Source organism: Struthio camelus, unplaced genomic scaffold, assembly GCF_040807025.1.
Source record: "Struthio camelus isolate bStrCam1 unplaced genomic scaffold, bStrCam1.hap1 HAP1_SCAFFOLD_82, whole genome shotgun sequence".
Lineage (NCBI taxonomy): Eukaryota > Metazoa > Chordata > Aves > Struthioniformes > Struthionidae > Struthio > Struthio camelus.
In genome coordinates, this window is record NW_027182594.1 from 1 (window position 1) to 20,378 (window position 20,378).

General features: G+C 72.6%; 4 protein-coding genes across 5 annotated transcripts; 3 read left to right on the forward strand and 1 right to left on the reverse strand.

Moving 5' to 3' along the window:
- Window positions 1-28: 28 nt before the first annotated feature.
- Window positions 29-4,608, forward strand: LOC138064963 (glutamate-rich WD repeat-containing protein 1-like; the record flags this gene model as incomplete). The annotated part of the gene is given in 5 exon segments (XM_068929225.1): window positions 29-254; window positions 1,215-1,357; window positions 2,419-2,458; window positions 2,461-2,615; window positions 4,014-4,608. Coding segments are annotated over 5 exon segments (891 nt in total), but the record flags the coding sequence as incomplete, so codon positions are not given.
- TSEN34 (tRNA splicing endonuclease subunit 34) lies at window positions 4,568-8,581 on the reverse strand. The gene is made up of 5 exons (XM_068929212.1): window positions 8,522-8,581; window positions 7,426-7,671; window positions 6,667-6,787; window positions 5,805-6,041; window positions 4,568-5,062 (listed from the first exon to the last, which is right to left on the reverse strand). The coding sequence occupies exons 1-5, from the start codon at window positions 8,534-8,536 to the stop codon at window positions 4,878-4,880; spliced, it is 804 nt and encodes a 267-aa protein (XP_068785313.1). The 5' UTR covers window positions 8,537-8,581; the 3' UTR covers window positions 4,568-4,877.
- A 65-nt stretch (window positions 8,582-8,646) lies between these two features.
- Window positions 8,647-17,005, forward strand: MBOAT7 (membrane bound O-acyltransferase domain containing 7). Of its 2 annotated transcripts, XM_068929210.1 has the most exons (7): window positions 8,649-8,889; window positions 10,469-10,598; window positions 11,752-11,878; window positions 12,487-12,649; window positions 13,822-14,176; window positions 15,075-15,251; window positions 16,203-16,821. In XM_068929210.1, exons 1-7 carry the CDS (start codon window positions 8,814-8,816, stop codon window positions 16,741-16,743), a joined length of 1,569 nt encoding a protein of 522 aa, XP_068785311.1. In that variant the 5' UTR covers window positions 8,649-8,813; the 3' UTR covers window positions 16,744-16,821. The 2 variants fall into 2 exon arrangements, with proteins under 2 accessions (XP_068785312.1, XP_068785311.1); XM_068929211.1 differs by lacking the exon at window positions 10,469-10,598 and having other exon boundaries at window positions 8,647-8,889; window positions 16,203-17,005.
- An 882-nt stretch (window positions 17,006-17,887) lies between these two features.
- On the forward strand, window positions 17,888-20,366 carry LENG1 (leukocyte receptor cluster member 1). The gene is made up of 4 exons (XM_068929218.1): window positions 17,888-18,084; window positions 18,782-18,952; window positions 19,051-19,304; window positions 20,040-20,366. The coding sequence occupies exons 1-4, from the start codon at window positions 17,953-17,955 to the stop codon at window positions 20,236-20,238; spliced, it is 756 nt and encodes a 251-aa protein (XP_068785319.1). The 5' UTR covers window positions 17,888-17,952; the 3' UTR covers window positions 20,239-20,366.
- Window positions 20,367-20,378: the final 12 nt, after the last annotated feature.

Genomic DNA, 20,378 nt, shown 5'->3' on the forward strand with positions numbered 1-20,378 from the left:
CCCCCCGGGCCCCCCCCGCAGCCGCCGGTGCCGCCCGCAGGCGACGGAGCTGGGCGAGGCGCCGGTGGCGGCGGCCTGGTCGGAGAAGGGGCAGGTGGAGGTGTTCGACCTGCGGCGGCCGCTGGCGGCGCTGGCCCAGCCCCGGGCGGCCGCCGCCTTCCTGCGGCAGGAACAGGCCGCCCTGGCGCCGCTCTTCGCCTTCGCCGGCCACATGGCCGAAGGCTTCGCCCTCGACTGGTCGCCCACCGTCCCCGGTCAGCGCCGCGGGGGGGGGCTGGGGGGGAGCTCGGGGGGCAGTTGGCGGGCTGGGTGGGGGCTGCGGGGGAGCTCAGGGGGCTGCGGGGGTGCTGGGGGGCAGTTGGGGATGCTGGGGGGAGCTTGGGGGCTGTGGGGGAGCTCGGGGCAGTTGGGGTGCTGGGGGCAGTTGGGGGATGCTGGGGGGAGCTCGGGGGGCAGTTGGGGGGCTGGGTGGGGGCTGCGGGGAGCTCAGGGGGCTGCGGGGGAGCTGGGGGGGCAGTTGGGGGATGCTGGGGGGCAGCTTGGGGGCTGTGGGGGAGCTCGGGGCAGTTGGGGTGCTGGGGGGCAGTTGGGGGATGCTGGGGGGGAGCTCGGGGGGCTGCAGGGGTGCTGGGGGGGAAGTCAGGCTGTGGGGCAGTTGGGCTGGGAGGGTGCTGGGGGGAGTTCAGGGCTGGGGGGGAGCTTGGGGGGCAGTTGGGCTGCAGGGGTGCTGGGGGGCAGTTGGGGGATGCTGGGCAGTTGGGGGGCTGCGGGGGGCTGGGGGGAGCTTGGGGGGAGTTCAGGGGCTGGGGGGGAGCTTGGGGGGCAGTTGGGGGGCTGAGAGAGCAGTTAGGGTGCCAGAGAGTATGGGGGGGCCTGATGGGGGGCTGAAGGGGCAGTTAGGGGGCTGGGAGGGTCCTGGGGGGCAGTTGGGGGGTGCTGGGGGGCAGTTAGAAGAATGGGGGGTGTTGGGGCACTGTTGGGCACCCGAGGTGGTTGGGGGGGGGGCAATGTGGGGCTGTGAGGTGCTGTGGGGCAGCCAAGGGCGCTGTGTGGGGCTGCAGGGTGCCATGGGGGGGGGCTGTGAGGCACGCGAGGGTGCTGGGGGGGGGGCCATCGGGGCACTGTGGGGCAGCCAAGGGCGCTGTGTGGGGGGCTGTGGGCTGCGCCGTGGGGCCGGCTGTGGGTCACACCCCCCCCTCACCCCCCCCCCCCAGGCCGGCTGCTGTCGGGCGACTGCCGGAGCCGCATCCACCTGTGGGAGCCGCGGGAGGGCGGCGCCTGGGCCGTGGACCAGCGGCCGCTGCAGGGCCACAGCGGCTCCGTGGAGGATCTGCAGTGGTCGCCCAACGAGCCCTCGGTGCGGGGGGGCGCTGGGGGGCAGCCGTGGGGCTGGGGGGGGCGCCGGGGGGCAGCCGGGGGGCTGGGGGGGGGCGCCGGGGGGCAGCCGTGGGGCTGGGGGCACTACGGGCTGCTGCAGGGCCACAGCGGCTCCGTGGAGGATCTGCAGTGGTCGCCCAACGAGCCCTCGGTGCGGGGGGGGCGCCGGGGGGCTGGGGGGGCGCCGGGGGGCAGCCGTGGGGCTGGGGGGGCAGCTGGGGGGCAGCCGGGGGGCTGGGGGCACTACGGGCCACAGCGGCTCCGTGGAGGATCTGCAGTGGTCGCCCAACGAGCCCTCGGTGCGGGGGGGGCGCCGTGGGGCTGGGGGGGGCGCCGGGGGGCAGCCGGGGGGCTGGGGGCACTACGGGCCACAGCGGCTCCGTGGAGGATCTGCAGTGGTCGCCCAACGAGCCCTCGGTGCGGGGGGGGCGCCAGGGGGCAGCTGTGGGGCTGGGGGGGCAGCCGGGGGGCAGCCGTGGGGCTGGGGGGGCAGCCGGGGGGCTGGGGGCACTACGGGCTGCTGCAGGGCCACAGCGGCTCCATGGAGGATCTGCAGCGGTCGCCCAACGGTGCGGGGGGGGGGTGCTGTGGGGCAGCTGTGGGGCTGGGGGGGGGGACATGGGGCTGGGGGGGGGGGCAGGGTGTGGGGCAGCCGTGGGGCTGGGCAGCTGTGAACCGAGGGGTCCCTGGGCTGAGGCTCAGGTGAGCTCGTGTCCCCTTTTCACGTCCTTCTCGCTGGTGTCCCCTCTGTGCTCCCCTCTCCCCCCCCGTGTCCCCCCCCTCCCGTGTCCCCCCCGCGTCCCCTCGTGTCCCATGTCCCCCCCGTGTCCCCCCCGTGTGCCCCCCCCGTGTCCCCCCGTGTCCCATGTCCCCCCCGTGTCCCCCCCGTCCCCGTCTTACGTCCCCGTCTGTGTGTCCCGTCCCCTCGTGTCCCCCGTGTCCCCTTGTCCTGCTTTTCTCCCCCATCCCTGCCATGTCACCCCCCCACCGTGTCACCCCCCCCCGTGTCCCCCCGTGTCCCCCCCCCACGCCCCCCCCCAGGTGTTCTGCTCGTGCTCGGCGGACGCCTCGCTGCGCGTGTGGACGTGCGGGCGCCGCCGGGCCGGGCCTGCATGCTGACGGCCGCCCGGGCCCACGCGGCCGACGTCAACGTGCTCAGCTGGAGCCGCCGCGACCCCTTCGTGCTCAGCGGCGGCGACGACGGCGCCCTGCGCCTCTGGGACCTCCGCCTCTTCCGGGTGCGTAGGGCCGCCCCACGGTGCCCCACGGCCGCCCCACGGCGCCCCCCCTGCCCCACGGCTGCCCCACAGCGCCCCACGGCCGCCCCCCCTGCCCCACGGCCGCACCCCTCACCCGCACCTGTCCCCGTCCCCCCACAGCGCCCTGCGCCTCTGGGACCTCCGCCTCTTCCGGGTGCGTAGGGCCGCCCCACGGCGCCCCCCTGCCCCACGGCCGCCCCACGGCCGCCCCCCTGCCCCACGGCCGCCCCCCTCACCCGCACCTGTCCCCGTCCCCACCCAGCGCCCTGCGCCTCTGGGACCTCCGCCTCTTCCGGGTGCGTAGGGCCGCCCCACGGCGCCCCCCTGCCCCACGGCCGCCCCACGGCGCCCCCCTGCCCCACGGCCGCCCCCCTCACCCGCACCTGTCCCCGTCCCCCCCAGCGCCCTGCGCCTCTGGGACCTCCGCCTCTTCCGGGTGCGTAGGGCCGCCCCACGGCGCCCCACGGCAGCACCCCCTGCCCCACGGCTGCCCCACGGCGCCCCCCCTGCCCCACGGTGCCCCACGGCTGCCCCACGGCCGCCCCCCCTGCCCCACGGTGCCCCACGGCCGCCCCACGGCCGCCCCCCCTGCCCCACGGCTGCGCCCCTCACCCACACCTGTCCCCGTCCCTCCACAGCGCCCTGCGCCTCTGGGACCTCCGCCTCTTCCGGGTGCGTAGGGCCGCCCCACGGCGCCCCACGGCCGCCCCACGGCTGCCCCACGGCCGCCCCCCCTGCCCCACGGCCGCCCCCCTCACCCACACCTGTCCCCGTCCCCCCACAGCGCCCTGCGCCTCTGGGACCTCCGCCTCTTCTGGGTGCGTAGGGCCGCCCCACGGCCGCCCCACGGCACCCCCCTGCCCCACGGCCGCCCACAGCTGCCCCACGGCCGCCCCCCTCACCCGCACCTGTCCCCGTCCCCCCACAGCGCCCTGCGCCTCTGGGACCTCCGCCTCTTCCGGGTGCGTAGGGCCGCCCCACGGTGCCCCACGGCGTCCCCCCTGCCCCACGGCTGCCCCCCCTGCCCACGGCCGCCCCCCTGCCCACGGCCGCACCCCTCACCCGCACCTGTCCCCGTCCCCCCACAGCGCCCTGCACCTCTGGGACCTCCGCCTCTTCCGGGTGTGTAGGGCCCCCCACGGCAGCACCCCCTGCCCCATAGCGGCACCCCTCATTCCCCCCCAGACCCCTCCCTGTCCCCCCAGGGCACTTCTGGGACCTCCGCTTCTTCTGGGGCACCTGGCTGCCCCACAGCAGCCCCCCCCCCCATGGCGCTGCCCCCTCCCAGCCCCCTAGAAACCCTGCGACACCCCCACAGGGACCCCCCCTTACCCCACTGACGAGTTGGGGTGCCCCACTGACCCCCTCCCCCCACAGACGGGCTCCAGCGTGGCCACCTTCAAGCAGCACACGGGCCCCATCACCTCGGTGGAGTGGCACCCCACGGAGAGCGGGGTGCTGGCGGCGGCCGGGGCCGACGACCTGGTGACGCAGTGGGACCTGGCGGTGGAGCGGGACGCCGGGGACGGGGACGAGGACGGGGACGGGGACGCGGCGGCGCTGGCGGCGCTGCCCCCGCAGCTGCTCTTCGCCCACCAGGGCAAGACGGAGCCCAAGGAGCTGCACTGGCACCCGCAGTGCCCGGGGCTCCTGCTGGCCACCGGCCGCGCCGGCCTCGCCGTCTTCCGCACCGTCAGCGTCTGAGCGGGGGGGGGCGCCCCCCCCTTCCTGCCCCCCCACCCCACTCGCTGCCCAAATTGGGGGGGGGGGCAAATAGTTGCTATGGGGGGAGGTTCCCCCCTTCTCTGCTGGTTCATTGCTGGGGGGGGGGGGTGACTCCTGGAGGGGGGGGCTGATGGGAGTGACCCCCCCCCGCAGCGATGGGGCTCCCGGGGGGGGGCAGTGACCCCCCCCCAGCACTCGTCATCATGTCAGTCATGTTTTTATTAAAAAAAGAGAAAAAAAGAGTGAAGCTGATGGGGGGGGTCCAGTTCCTGCCCCACAGATTGGGGGGGGGGAGGGCAGACACCCCCCCCCAACATGCAGCGGGTGGGAGCAGCCCCCTCCCCATAGCGTGGGGCCGCTGTGGGTCAGCGCAGGCCCCACTGCCGGGGGGGGGGGGGGGCGGCGTCCATGGGGCAGCGCGGAGCAGCAGCGTCGCCGCCAAGGCGGGTGCTGTGGGTCCAGCCGCCGTGGGTCGCCGGGGGGGGGGTCCGGGCCGCCGTGGGTCGCGGGGGGGGGTCAGGGCGGGCCCCACTGCAGCGAGGTGTAGGCCGGGCCCCCCCCCGCGGGGGCGGCGCACAGCAGCAGCGTCTTGCGCACGTGGGTGCCCAGCCGGGCGGCCGCCACCAGCGCCCCCAGGGCCAGGGGGGCGCCCGGGGGGGGGCACAGGGCCACGGCCGCCGCGTGGAACCGCTCGGGGGGGCCTGGGGGGCGCGGCGGGGGGGGTCAGGGCTGCCCCACGGCTGCCCCATAGCGCCCCACGGCTGCCCCCCCCCCCCCCACCACCCCGCAGTGATGCTGCCACCCTGCTGCCACCGCACAGACCTGCTGCGGGGGGGCGGGGGGGGGAATTGGTCCTGCCCCATAGCACCCCACAGCCTCCCCCTGCCCCATGGCTGCCCCATAGCACCCCACAGCCTCCCCCTGCCCCACAGCTGCCCCATAGCACTCCATGACCTCCCCACCCCATAGCGCCCCCCCGCCCTCCACGTGGAACCACTCTCCATCCCGCATTGTCCTCCTCCCCCATGTCCTGCCCCACAGCAACCTGCCCCACACGTCCCTCTGCCCCACACGTCCCCCCCACTCCCCAGCAGCCTGCCCCACATCCCCCTGCCCCACACAGTTCCCCTGCTCCACAGTCCCCTGCCCGAGTGACCTGCCCCACACACCCCCCCCCACCCCACATATCCCTCTGCCCCACTCCCCCGCAGCCGGCCCCACATCTCTCTGCCCCACACATTCTCCCTGCTCTGCAGCAGCCTGCCCCACACATCCCCCTGCTCCTGAGCAAAGTGCCCCACATGTCCCCTCCTGCCCCACACATCCTGCTGCCCCATGTCCCCCCCCCCCCGCTCCCCAGTAGCCTGGCCCATGCACCCCCCCCCCGCCCCACACCCCCTGCCCCACACGCCCCCCTGCCCCACACGCCCCCCAGCGGCTCACCGGGGTAGACGAGGAAGTCGCCGCCGAACTTGGCGCCGCCGGTGAGGTGGAGGCCGCGGGCCCAGAGGTCGCGGTAGACGCGGTAGCGGCGCTCGTGCCGGGGGCGGCCGCCGTGGGGCCAGTGGGGGGCCGGGCGGCCCCAGTCCGGGGGGCCGGGGGGCGGCGCCGTCGGGGCCCCCCGCGCCGTGGGGAGCTGCACCAGCAGCGCCCGGGGGGGCAGCGCCGCCGGGGGGGTGTCTGCGGGGCGGGGGCAGCGCTGGAGGGGCGCCCCACGGCTCCCAGCCCCACGGCTCCCAGCCCCACAGCTCTGCCCAGCACCCAGCCCCACGGCCCCTCAGCCCTGCCCAGCACCCAGCCCCACAGCACCCAGCCCCACGGCTCCGCCCAACACCTAGCCCCATGGCCCCCAGCCCCACACCTCCACCCAGCCCCACAGCTCCCACCTCCAGCCCCACACCTCCAGCCCCACACCTCCCCACAGCACCCAGCCCCACACCTCTGCCCAGCACCCAGCCCCACGGCCCCCAGCCCCACACCTCTGCCCAGCACCCAGCCCCACAGCCCCCAGCCCCACGGCTCCGCCCGACACCTAGCCCCATGGCCCCCAGCCCCACACCTCCACCCAGCCCCACAGCTCCCACCTCCAGCCCCACACCTCCAGCCCCACACCTCCCCACAGCCCCCAGCCCCACACCTCAGCCCAGCACCCAGCCCCACAGCTCCCCATCTCCCCCACAACCCTTCTCCCAGCCCCCCAGCTGCCCCCCAGCCCTATAACACCCAGCCCATCCCCACAGCACCCAAACAGCTCAGCCCCACGGCAGCCCCCGTCCCCCAGCCCCACGGCAGCCAGCCCCCCCACCTGTGGGGCGCCGGTTGGGGGGCAGGCGCTGCAGCTGGGCCTGCCGCTGCCCCTCGGCCGCTTCCCGCTGCTCCGCGAAGCTCCGGGCCAGCTCGGCCGCGTAGCGGGCCGCCTCCGCCGCCTGCCGGGGGGTAGCGCTGCCCCACAGCTGCCCCACGGCCCTGCCCCACCGCCTCACCCCAGCTGCCCCACCGCCTCACCCCCCTGCCCACCCCATAGCTCTAAGCTGACCCTGCCCCATGGCTCCGCCTGAAGAGCCAGACGCACAGTTCTGCCCCATAGCTCTGCCCCACAACCATGCTCCACAGCCTGCTCTATGCTCTGCCTGGGGCTCCTGCCCCACAGCTCTGCTCCACCACCCAAACCCAGCTCTGCCCCACAACATGCTCTATGCTCTGCCTGGAGCTCCTGCCCCACAGCTCTGCCCCGTGGCCCTGCACATGGCTCCTGCCCCACATCGTACCCATAACTCCTGCCCCGATGCAGAGCAGCTCCCCTGCATAACCCCCCCCCCGGAACAGCAACGCAGCCCCATAGAACCCCCCCCCCCCAACTGCCGTGGGGCAGGACAGGATCCCCCAGCCCCTCATGGCCCCCCCCAACCCCACTTGCCCCCATCGCTCCCGCTGCCCCACAGCTCCCCCCAAAGCTCTTAACATCCCCCCATAGCCGCCATCACCTCTACACCTGCCCCCACCCCCTTATGGCCTCCAACGACCCCCCCCAGCTCCCTCGGCGCCCCACAGCCCCCCCCCTTACCGGCGGGGGCCCCTCGCCGGGGTCCGGCGGGGGCACCAGGACGGCGGCGCCGGTCTCGGCCAGCAGCCGGGCCTCCTCGGGCAGCAGCTGCAGGGGCAGGCGGGGGCCGCGGCCGCCGCGCCGCGGGGGGGTCCCCACCAGCACCCCCGAGACGCGGTGCCGCTCCCGCAGCGCCCGGGCCGCCGCCGCCCCCCACACCAGCACCCGGCCGCGCTGCAGCGCCAGCACCAGCGGCTCCGGGGGGGCCTGCGGGGGGGGGGGGCTCAGCCGGCGGCGGCGCCGCGGCTCCGGGGGGGCCCGGGAGGCTCCGGGGGGGCCCCGCGGCCGGCGCCGTCCCGCTCCGCCGCCGCCATTTTGAGTCCTTCCCGCCGCCGCGGAGGCGCCTGGGAGCCGCCGCGCATGCGCGAGGCGCCGCCGCGAGGCATCGTGGGATAGGTCTCCGGGAGGGGGGAAGGGAGGCGGGGCCTCGCGCCGTGGAAGCTCCGCCCCTTTCTGAAAGCGGCCGCGCCCCTCCGCTTGCACCCCGCTTCGCGGAGGATGATGGGAAACCGCCCCTTAAAGGGGCAACGTCTACCCCCCTCCACCCGCGCGGGAGAGGCCGCCGCGGTGCCCCAATCCCTGATGCAGGATCCTCTTAAAGGGGCCGCGTCCCCCTTAAGTAGGCCCCACCCCCCCCGACCTTTAAAGGAGCCGCGCCGTCCCGCGCTAGGGTGGACCCCCCCCCCGCCAGATATATACAAGTGGTTTCTTAAAGGGGCCGCAACCCTTTCATGTTAAATGTTCCCCCTCCCCAAAACCATTTAAAGGGGGCGCCCCATCCCACCCTAAAAGGACCCCTCCCCCGCTGACTCTTAAAGCCCCCGTAGCAAATCACCCCCCCAAAAAGAGCCTCCCCAAAACCCATTGCCCCTCAAAGCCCCCAATAGCCGATACCCCTTTAAAGCCCCCCCCCGCAATCACTCATTTTAAGGGGCTGCGGCGCAGCATCAAGCCAAACATCCCTACAATTTACACCCCCCCCAACAAAGTCTCTATGACCCCCCCATCACACCCCCTGCATTAACCCCCCCTGGGGGAGGGGGCGGAATCCAGGTACCTCGGGGTCCCCCATGGCCCGGCGGCTGCGGCCGCTCCCACGCGCCTCTCGCTGCCGCCCCCCCCCCCAAACCGCCCTCCTCCGTAGGGGGGCGTGGCCTCGTCGTAGCCCCGCCCCGAGTAGGCGGGGCCCCGCCCCTCCGCCGGCACAGCCGGGTGCGCGCTGCACCCAGGAGTCCGGGAAGCCGGTGACACCTCCCCTCCCCCCCCCCACACCTTCCAGGGGACCCAGGCGTCCGGGACAGCACCCCCCCCCCCCAAAGTGGGGAGGGGGCCCAGGCGTCCGGGCCGCCATGACGCCGCAGGAGCTCACGTACCTGGCTGTGCTGCTGGCCTCCATCCCGCTCGGCTTCGCCTTCAAGGGCCGCGGTGAGGGGCGGGGGCTCATGCTGGGCGGGGGGGGGTATGGGGGGGTAATATTGGGGTGGGGGGGCTCATGCTGGGGGGGAATATGGGGGTTAATATTGGGGTGGGGGGGCTCATGTGGGGGGATATAGGGGGTTACTATTGGAGGGGCATGCTGGGGGGATCTGGAGGGGGTTAATTTTGGGGTGGGGGTTCATGCTGGGGGGGAATCTAGGGGGTTAATATTGGGGGGGTCATGTAGGAGGAATAGGGGGGTATTGGAGGGGCTGTGCGGGGATATGGGGGCTCATGGTGGGGCAGCTTGGGGCGCTGTGGGGTGCTATGGGGGTGCAGCTTGGGTGTGGGGTGCGGGCAGCTCATGCTGGGGGGCAATATGTGGGACTATGGGGGGGGGACACATGCTATGGGGCAGTATGTGGGGCCATGGGGGGGGGTCATGCTATGAGGCAATATGCACAGCTATGGCGAGGGCTCTTATGGGGCAATATGTGGTGCTATGGAGGGGGTCATGCTATGGGGCAGTATGTGGGGCTATGGGGGGGGCCATGCTATGGGGTAGTATGTGGGGCTATGGAAAAGGCTTATGCTATTAGGGAACATGTGGGGCAATGAGAAATTATGTGGGGGGGGTTCATGCAATGGGACAGTATGGGGGGCCGTTGGGGGGGGGGAGTCATGCAATGGGGCAGTATGTGGGGGCCGTTGGGGGGGGGAGTCATGCAATGGGGCAGTATGTGGGGGCCGTTGGGGGGGGGAGTCATGCAATGGGGCAGTATGTGGGGGCCGTTGGGGGGGGAGTCATGCAATGGGGCAGTATGTGGGGGCCGTTGGGGGGGGGAGTCATGCTATGGGGCAGTATGTGGGGGCCGTTGGGGGGGGGGGAGTCATGCAATGGGGCAGTATGTGGGGGCCGTTGGGGGGGGGAGTCATGCTATGGGGCAGTATGTGGGGGCTGTTGGGGGGGAGTCATGCAATGGGGCAGTATGTGGGGACCATTGGGGGGGGAAAGTCATGCAATGGGGCAGTATGTGGGGGCCGTTGGGGGGGGGAGTCATGCAATGGGGCAGTATGTGGGGGCCGTTGGGGGGGGAGTCATGCAATGGGGCAGTATGTGGGGGCCGTTGGGGGGGGAGTCATGCTATGGGGCAGTATGTGGGGGCCGTTGGGGGGGGAGTCATGCTATGGGGCAGTATGTGGGGGCTGTTGGGGGGGAGTCATGCTATGGGGCAGTATGTGGGGGCCGTTGGGGGGGGGAGTCATGCAATGGGGCAGTATGTGGGGGCCGTTGGGGGGGGAGTCATGCTATGGGGCAGTATGTGGGGGCCGTTGGGGGGGGAGTCATGCTATGGGGCAGTATGTGGGGGCCGTTGGGGGGGGGGAGTCATGCAATGGGGCAGTATGGGCAGCTACGGAGAGAGCTCGTATTGTGGGGGGGGGCAGTGATTGGGGGGGGTGCGTGCTATGGGGGGGCCCATGAGGTTGCTGAACATTGGGGGAGCAGTTACGGGGCAGGGAGGGGTTTTGGGGGGGGTGTTGGGGGTCAAACCGCACCCCCACCCGGTGCTGTCCCCCCCCCCCGCAGGCCCCCGGGCCCGGCAGCTGGGGGGGGCGGCGGCGGGGCTGGCCCTGGCCCTGGCCACCTGCGGCCCCCACGCGCTGCACTCGCTGCTCACCGTGCTGGGCACCTGGGCCCTGCTGCGCCTCGCCCCCAGGTGCGCCGCGCGCCGGCCCCCCCCCCCGGACGCCGGGGCCCCTCGCTCTGCCGAGAGCCGGGGGCGGCGGGGGGGGGGGGAGGCGTTTCGGGGCTCGTCGAGCCAGCCGGGCTCGTTATTGCGTCACGGCCCTGCTCCGGGGGAGGGGGGGGGGCGGAAGCCATGTGGGAAGTTGTTTTGGGGGGGGGGGACAGTGAGGCATTATGGGAGTTCCTGGGGGGGGGGAAACACGGTGTTGGTGCAATGCATTGTGGGAGTTGGCGTGAGCACCCCCCACCCCGGGCCATGATGGGATTGTTTGGGGTGCCCTGGGGCATTGTGGGATTGGTCTGGTTGCCCCAGTGCATCATGGGATGGTTTTGGGGTGCCCCCCCCCTCAAAAAAAAACGGTGCATGGCAGGTTGGCATGAGTGGGTGCCCCAGTGCATGATGGGATTGACTCGCTTGCCCCAGGGCACCATGGGTTGGGTTTGGTTGCCCCAGGGCACCATGGGATGGGTTTGGTTGCCCCAGGGCACAATGGGTTGGGTTTGGTTGCCCCAGGGCACCATGGGATGGGTTTGGTTGCCCCAGTGCACCATGGGTTGGGTTTGGTTGCCCCAGGGCACCATGGGATGGGTTTGGTTGCCCCAGTGCACCATGGGTTGGGTTTGGTTGCCCCAGTGCATCATGGGTTGGGTTTGGTTGCCCCAGGGCACCATGGGATGGGTTTGGTTGCCCCAGGGCACCATGGGACAGGTTTGGTTGCCCCAGGGCACCATGGGATGGGTTTGGTTGCCCCAGTGCATCATGGGATTGATTTTTTTAGGCTCCCCCCCCCCCACCAGCACATGGGGGGTTGGCATGAGTGGGTGCCCCAGTGCATGATGGGATTGACTCGCTTGCCCCAGGGCACCATGGGACGGGTTTGGTTGCCCCAGGGCATCATGGGACAGGTTTGGTTGCCCCAGGGCACCATGGGACGGGTTTGGTTCCCCAGGGCATCATGGGATGGGTTTGGTTGCCCCACTGCATCATGGGATTGATTTTTTTAGCACCCCCCCCCCCCCAACCAGCACATGGGGGGTTGGCACGAGTGGGTGTCCCAGTGCATGGTGGGATTGGCCCGGTGCCCCAGTGCATGGTGGGATTGCCCCCCCCTCTCCCCCCCCAGGCGGTGCGGGGCGGCCGCCATGGCCTGGACCTTCGGGTACCTGCTGTTCTTCCGCGTGGCCCCGGCCTGGGGGCTGCCGGCGCCGCCGCCCTACGCCAACGCGCTGCAGCTGCTGCTCACCCTCAAGGTGGGGGGGGGACCGGGGGGGGGTCTGGGGGCATCGGGGAGGGGGATACAGGGGCATTGAGGGAGCTGGGGACACTGGGGGGGAACAGGGGCATCGGGGGGGGGTCTGGGGACATTGGAGCCGTGGGACGGGGACATGGGGGGGAGGAGGAACATTGGGGAGGGGGGAACAGGGGAATTGGGAGGGGAAACTGAGGCATTGGGGGGGCAGGGACTTTGGAGGGAAACAGGGGCATGGGGGGGAGAACAGGGGCATCGGGGGGGGCTGGGGACATCGGGGGGGGACGGGGACATCGGGGGGACGGGGGCATCAGCACAGCCCCAGGATGGGGGGGCATCAAGGCAGCTTAGAGGGGGGGCGATAACCAGGCTGGGAGTGTGGGGAGGGGGAAGCCCTGGGGGCGGGGCCAGCAGGCCCAGGGGGCGGAGCTAGCAGGATGATATCACACAGTGGGCAGGGCTATAGGAAGGGGGCGTGGCCAGCAGGGGTGGGGGGGTGTAAAAGTTTGGTCGCGGTGGGGCTAGTGAGGGGTGTGGTCGAGCCGAGGGGTGGGGCTAGGGGGAGGGGGCGGGGCCAGCGAGCCTCACCCTGCTTGGCCCCGCCCCCAGATGGTGAGTCTGGCCAGTGACGTGCAGGAGCTGAGCGAGGCGCCGCCCCCGGCGCAGGAAGTGACGTCGGCCCCGCCGGAGCTCGCGATTGGCTCCCTCGAGGCCTGTCCGGGGCTGCTGGAGATCCTCTGCTACAGCTACTGCTACCTGGGGCTGCTGACAGGTGCGCCCGGACGCCTGGGCCCTCCCCCCGGACGCCTGGGCCCCTCCCCAGACACCTGGGCCCCCCCCCCCAGACACCTGGGTCCCTGCCCGGACACCTGGGCCCCTGCCCCGGACACCTGGGCCCCTCCCTGACACCTAGGACCCTCCCAGACACCTGGGTCCCTCCCCCCGGACACCTGGGTCCCTCCCCCTGGACACCTGGGTCCCTCCCCCGGACACCTGGGCCCCTCCCTGACACCTAGGACCTGCCCGGACACCTAGGACCCACCCGGACACCTGGGTCCCTCCCCCGGACACCTGGGCCCCTCCCTAACACCTAGGACCCTCCCAGACACCTGGGCCCCTCCCCCCGGACACCTGGGCCCCTCCCTGACACCTAGGACCCACCCGGACACCTGGGCCCCTCCCCCCGGACACCTGGGTCCCTCCCCTGGACACCTGGGCCCCTCCCTAACACCTAGGACCCGCCCAGACACCTGGGCCCCTCCCCCCGGATGCCTGGGCCCCTCCCCAGACACCTGGGTCCCTCCCTGACGCCTGGGCCCCTCCCCCCGGACACCTGGGCCCCTCCCTGACACCTAGGACCCACCCGGACACCTGGGCGCCTCCCCCTGGACACCTGGGCCCCTCCCTGACACCTAGGAGCTGCCTGGACTCCTGGGTCCCTCCCCCGGACACCTGGGTCCCTTCCCCGGACACCTGGGCCCCTCCCTGACACCTAGGAGCTGCCTGGACACCTGGGCCCCTCCCCCTGGACACCTGGGCCCCTCCCCCTGGACACCTGGGTCCCTGCCCCGGACACCTGGGCCCCTCCCTGACACCTAGGAGCTGCCTGGACTCCTGGGTCCCTCCCCCTGGACACCTGGGCCCCTCCCTGACACCTAGGACCCACCCGGACACCTGGGCCCCTCCCTGACACCTAGGAGCTGCCTGGACTCCTGGGTCCCTCCCCCGGACACCTGGGTCCCTCCCCCGGACACCTGAGTCGCTCCCGGGATGCCTGGGCCCCCAGGGGGACAGACAGCGGGTTCTGGGGCAGAGCGGGGCCCCCCGGACGCCTGGGTCCCTCCGGGGGTCTCCAGGGCGTCGCCCCCCCCCCCCCCCCACAAACACTCCCCGGACACCGGGGTCCTGAGGCCGCCGTTTCCCCCTCCCCCCCACCCCAACCAGGCCCCTTCTACCGCTTCGGGACGCACCGGGACTGGGTGCGGGGGCCGGTGCCGGCGGCCTCGTGGCGGCGGGTGCTGGGGCGGGCGGCGCCGGCGCCGGCGCTGGGGGCGCTGGGCGAGGCGGCGGCGCGGCTCTTCCCGCTGGGCGCCGTGCGGGCCCCGGCCTTCGGCGCCCGGCCCCTGGCGCTGCGCCTCTTCTACATGGCGCCCGTCTTCTTCGCCTTCCGCATGCGCTTCTACGTGGCCTGGCTGTGCGCCGAGGCCGCCTGCCTGGCCGCCGCCTTCGGCGCCTACCCGCCCGCCGCCCGGCCCCGGCCCGGCCTGGGGCCCTCCGCCCCCTACCGCCGCCCCCGCAGGTGCCCGGGCGCCTGGGCCCCCCGTCCTGGGTGGTGGTGGTGGGGGGGGGGGATGGAGCACCGGATGCCTGGGTCCCTCCTGGGGCCTATGGGTCTGGGCGGGGGGTGCGGGGAAAGGCATGGGCACCCGGACGGTTGGGACCCCGGAGGGTGGGGGGCACCCGGACGCCTGGGACCCCGGAGGGTGGGGGCACTTGGACGGCTGGGACCCCGGAGGGTGGGGGGCACCCGGATGGCTGGGACCCCGGAGGGTGGGGGCACCCGGACGCCTGGGACCCCGGAGGGTGGGGGCACCCGGACGGCTGGGACCCCGGAGGGTGGGGGGCACGCGGATGGTTGGGTCCCTGGAGGGTGGGGGGCACCCGGATGCCTGGGACCCCGGAGGGTGGGGGCACCCGGACGGTTGGGTCCCTGGAGGGTGGGGGCACCCGGAGGCCTGGGACCCCGGAGGGTGGGGGGGCACCCGGACACCTGGGACCCCGGAGGGTGGAGGCACCCGGATGCCTGGGACCCCGGAGGGTGGGGGGCACCCGGACGCCTGGGACCCCGGAGGGTGGGGGCACCCGGACGCCTGGGACCCCGGAGGGTGGGGGGCACCCGGATGGCTGGGTCCCTGGAGGGTGGGGGCACCCAGACGCCTGGGACCCCGGAGGGTGGAGGCACCCGGACGCCTGGGACCCCGGAGGGCGGGGGCACCCGGACACCTGGGCCCCTCTCGAGGGGAGCTGAGGGGCTGAGGCCCTGGGGGGCGGGGGCAGTGGGGACACCCGGACGCCTGGGTCCCTGGGGTGGGGGGGGGGAACAGGACACGTGGGTCCCTGGGGGCTACGGGTCTGGGAAGGGGGGGACTGGGGGCGCCCGGACGCCGGGGCCCCGCAGCGACGGGGCGGCGCCGCAGGGCGGACGAGGTGCCGGCCGAGCAGTACGACTACGAGACCATCCGCAACATCGACCCGGTGGGCACCGACTTCTGCGTGCGCTTCCGCGACGGCATGAAGCACTGGAACATGACGGTGCAGTGGTGGCTGGCGCACTACGTGCACCGGCGGGCGCCCCGGCACCCCCCCGCCCTCCGGTACCGCTCGGGGGGCTGCGGCGGGGGAACGGGGGGAGCAAGGAGGGAGCGGCGGAGGGAGGGAGGAAAAAGAAGGGGGGGAAGAAAAGGAGGTAAAAAGAAGGGGGAGAGAAAAAAGAGGGAGGGAAAGGCAGAGAGGGAGAGAAGGGGAAAAGGAAGGGAGAAGGGAAAAAGGGAAGGAGGAGAATGAAGGAGGGGGGAAAAGGGAGGCAGCGAGGAAAGAGGAAGGGAGGGAGGAAGAAGGGAGGGAGGAAGAAGGGAAGAAAAGGAAAAAGGGGAACAAAATGGAGAAAGGAAAAGGGAAAGAGCAAGGAAGAAGACAAAATGAAAAAAGGGAGGGAGGGAGCAAAAAAGGAGAGAAAAAGGGGGAGGAAGGAAGAAGGGGAGGAAAGAGGGAGAGAGGAAAAGGGAGGAAGAGAAGAAGGGAGGGAGATGGGAAGAGAGAAAGGAAAAGGGGGAAGGAAGAAGGGGCGAAGGAAGAAGGGAAGGAAAAAAGGAAGGGAGAGAGGAAGAGGGAAAGAGAGGAAGAGAAGAAGAGAAAGAGAGGGAGGAAGCAGGAAGAAGCAGAAAGGAAAAGGGAAGGAAAGGAAGGAAGAGGGAGTAAAGAAGAGAGAAGCAGGCAGGAAAAGAGAAGGAGGGAGAGGGAGGAAGAGAGAGGAGAAGGGAGGAAGAGGGAGGGAGGAAGAGGGAGGGAGGAAGAGGGAGGGAGGAAGAGGGAGGGAGGAAGAGGGAGGGAGGAAGAGAGAGGGAGGGAAGAAGAAGGAGGAAAAGAAAAGGAGGGAGAAGGAGGAAGAGGGAGGAAAAGAGAGGGAGGAAGAGGGAGGAAAAGAAAGGGAGGGAGGGGGAGGAAGAGGGAGGGACCCCCCGATTGCCCCCGAGGCCGCCGGGGCGAGGGGCCGGGGGGCCCCGGCGTGCGGCGCCGCCCCCGTGCCGAGCCCGGCCTCCCCGCAGGAGCGCCTGGACCATGCTGGTCTCGGCCTACTGGCACGGGCTGCACCCGGGCTACTACCTGAGCTTCCTGAGCGTGCCGCTGTGGCTGGCGGCCGAGCGGGCGGCCGAGCGGGCGCTGCGGGGACGCCTGGGCCCCCGGGCCCGCGCCCTGGCCCGCGGCCCCCACTGGTTCCTCAAGATGCGCGCCTACGACTACCTGTGCATGGGCTTCGTGCTGCTGGGCGCCGGCGACACCCTGCGCTACTGGGGCTCCATCTACTACTGCCTCCACCTGCTGCCGCTGCTGCTGCTGGCCGCCGCCGCCCTGCTGGGCCCCGGCCCCGAGCCCGGCGCCCCCCCGGGCCCCGGCGTCCGGGGGGAGGGGGGCGGCCCCGGCGAGCGGGGGGGTCCGGGTGGGCCAGACCAGGACGCCCACAAAGCCACCGGCGGGCACCCAGGTGTCCGGGGGCAGGAGGAGGAGGGTGAACCCAGCCGGGAGGACCCAGGCGTCCGGGAGAATCCGGGCATCCGCAGCCGGGTGAAGCTGAGTGGGGGGGAGTGATGGGGGGGGGAACCTCTACATCCCCCCCGAGGGAACCAGGTGACCGGGGAGCAATGGGGAGGGGGGCAAGGCTGGGGGGGACACATGTACCTGGGGGGGAACAGGGTGCTTTTGGGGTTGGGGGGGGCTGTGCTTTTTAAGGGAGGTTCTGGGGGACCCAGGCGTCTGGGGGCCGCAGGCTGGAATGGGCTCAATAAAGCGCTCGAGTGACCCCAGCGGCTCCAGGGGTCCTTGGTGTCCCCAAAGTTTGGGATGGAGGAGGGGGAACGAGGCCGGGATTGAGGGGGGGGGGTGAGACTGGGATTCGGGGGGGAACGAGGCCGGGATTGAGGGGGGGGGTGAAACTGGGATTCGGGGGGGAACGAGGCCGGGATTGGGGGGGGGGTGAGACTGGGATTCGGGGGGGAACGAGGCCGGGATTGGGGGGAGGACAAGGCTGGGATTTGGGGGGGAACGAGGCCGGGTTTGAGGGGGGGATGAGGCTGGGATTTGGAGGGGGGGGCTGGGATTTGGTGGGGGGATGAGGCCGGGATTGAGGGGAGGAAGAGGCCAGGATTTGGGGGGGACGAGGCCGGGATTGAGGGGGGGATGAAGCCGGGATTTGGGGGGGGACGAAGCCAGGGTTTGGGGAGGGGACGAGGCTGGGATTTGGGGGGGACGAGGCCGGGATTGAGGGGGGGACGAAGCCGGGATTTGGGGGGGGATGAAGCCAGGGTTTGGGGAGCGGACGAGGCCGGGATTTGGGGGGGACGAGGCCGGGATTGAGGGGGGGATGAAGCCGGGATTTGGGGGGGGGGATGAAGCCAGGATTTGGGGGGGGATGAAGCCAGGGTTTGGGGAGGGGACGAGACCCCGGGCCCGGGTTAAACGGGGCCCGGACCCCCCCCCTCCCCCGCCGGGGCAGGGCCGCCCTCGCCTCGCCGCTCCCGCCTCACCACAGAGCGCAACATGGCGGCGCGGCAGCCTACAGCTCCCAGCATGCCTCGCGGGTGGTGGGGGTGGGGTGGGGCGCAGCCGGAAGACTACATTTCCCAGCATGCCCTGCCCTTCGCCGCGCTGCCCGCCCGGCCAATCAGGCGGCGCGGGCCGGATCTCCGCTGACCAATCGCGGCGTGCGCCGGGGGAGGGGGGGGGGAAGGCGGGCGGGGCCTGGTGGGTGGTGGGGGAGGAAGGCGCGGCCCGGCGAAGGCGAGCGGGGCGGCGGCGGCCATGAACATCCTGCCGAAGAAGTCGTGGCACGTGCGGAACAAGGACAATGTGGCCCGGGTGCGGCGCGACGAGGCCGAGGCCGAGGCCGAGCGGCGGAAGCGGGAGGCGCGGGCGCTGCTGGCGGAGCAGGAGGCGAGTGCGCCGCGCATGCGCGGCTCTGCGGCCGCGGCTGGTGGGGGGCGGGGGAAAGACGTCGCGCGCGCGGCGCCTGCGCAGTGCTGCCGCCGGCGGCTTTCCCGCCCTCCTGCGGCCACGTGACGGCGGGGCGGGGCTGGGCGCGACCATCGCGCACGGGGAGGGGGAGGAGGGGGGTGGGACGGATCAAACCATTCCGTGAAGGGGGGGGTGAAGCCAACCAATACGTGAACCGGGGGGGGGATCAAACCATTCCCTGGACGGGGTTGGGTGGGGGGGGTGGAGCAAACCATTCCCTGGATGGGGGGGTGGAGCATACCATTCCCTGGATGGGGGGGGTGGAGCAAACCATTCCCTGGATGGGGGGAGTGGAGCAAACCATTCCCTGGATGGGGGGAGTGGAGCAAACCATTCCCTGGATGGGGGGAGTGGAGCAAACCATTCCCTGGATTGGGGGGGTGGATCAAACCATTCCCTGCATGGGGGGGTGGATCAAACCATTCCCTGCGGGGGGGGGGGGTGGACCAAACCATTCCCTGGATGGGGGGGGTGGACCAAACCATTCCCTGGATGGGGGGGGTGGGCCAAACCATTCCCATGGCAGGGAATAGGGCCAAACTATTTTAAAACGGGGGGAGACGGACACCTCCCTGCATCGAAAGCGGAGGTGCTCAGCCACCCCCGCATCCCGCAGGCCCGGACCCAGCTGCTGCGGAAGAAGGCGCGAGGGGGGCCCGGCGCCCCGGACCACGCCGCCCTGCTCCCCAGCGGCCCCGGCCACCTCGAGCTCTTCCCCAGCCCAGCCGAGGCCGGCGGGGCCCCGGCCCCCAACAAGGAGCACGAGGAAGAGAAGCGGCAGGAGCAGGTGAGGAAGAGCCTGGGGGGGGGGGGGGAGCGACACGCACACACAACCCCCCCCCCCCGGCCATCCGGCAGCCCCTGACGCCGCCTGTCGCCCCCCAGGAGCGCCGGGAGCGGGCCCTGGGGCTGCTGACCTACCTGGGCCAGAGCGCGGCCGAGGCCCAGACCTGCCCGCCCTGGTACCAGCGGGCGCCCGAGGCGGCGGCGGCCGAGGCGGCGGAGCGGGACGAGGGCCGCAAGGCCAAGCTGGACCCGCTGCGGGAGATGGAGAAGCAGCTGCGCAAGAAGGGGGCCCGCTCGGAGCGGCAGCAGCAGCGGCAGCAGCGGCGGCAGCGGCCCGAGAGCCGGGCGGCGGGGTGAGCCGGCCCCTGCTCCCGGCGGCACCCCCCGGAGCCGGGGCATCTGCCCCCGCGTGGGTCACAACTGCCCTCCAGAGGCACCCAGGGCAGGGAGCGGGGGTGTCTGCCCCCCTCCTGCCCCCCGAGCGGGTCACAACTGCCCCCTGGAGCAGGGAGCAGGGGTGTCTGCCCCCCTCCTGCCCCCCGAGTGGGTCACAACTGCCCCCAGGGCAGGGAGCAGGGGTGTCTGCCCCCCTCCTGCCCCCCGAGTGGGTCACAACTGCCCCCCGGGGCAGGGAGCAGGGGTGTCTGCCCCCCTCCTGCCCCCCGAGTGGGTCACAACTGCCCCCCGGGGCAGGGAGCAGGGGTGTCTGCCCCCCTCCTGCCCCCCGAGTGGGTCACAACTGCCCCCCGGGGCAGGGAGCAGGGGTGTCTGCCCCCCTCCTGCCCCCCGAGCGGGTCACAACTGCCCCCCAGAGCCACCCGCAGCAGGGAGCAGGAGTGCGTGCCCGCCAAGCAGGTCACAAGTGCCCCATGGAGCCTTTCAGGGCAGAGACCAGGGCATTTTCGCTCCTTCTGCCCCCATGACAAGTCACAACTGCCCCCCCCAGAGCCACCCGGAGCAGAGACCAGGGCATTCCCTCCCCTTCTGCCCCAGGTGGGGGGGTCACGGCTGCCCCCAGAGCCCTCCGGGGCAGGGGGAGCAGGGGCGGCTGCCCCCACCCCGCTGGCAGCCGCCCCCTTCGCCCGCAGGCGGCCGTCGCTGGAGGAGCTGCGCCGGGAGCGGCTGCAGCGCGAGGAGGCCGAGCGGGCCAGGACGCGGGCGCTGCTGGCCGGGCAGCGGGAGCCACCCGCCGAGGCGCCCGAGGCCGACGACCGCGCGCGCCGCTACAACTCCCAGTTCAACCCCCACCTGGCCCGGCAGCGCCGGGGGCCCCCCGAGCCCCGCTGAGCCCCCGGCGCCGGGCTGCAGGACTCCTGGGTCCCTCGAGCCCCGCCACGAACCCTCCCGGCGACTGTCGGGGCGAGATGCTGTATTGGGACCAGACCAGTTCAGTGCCAAGGGAAGGAGGGGGGGGGGGAAAGGATGGG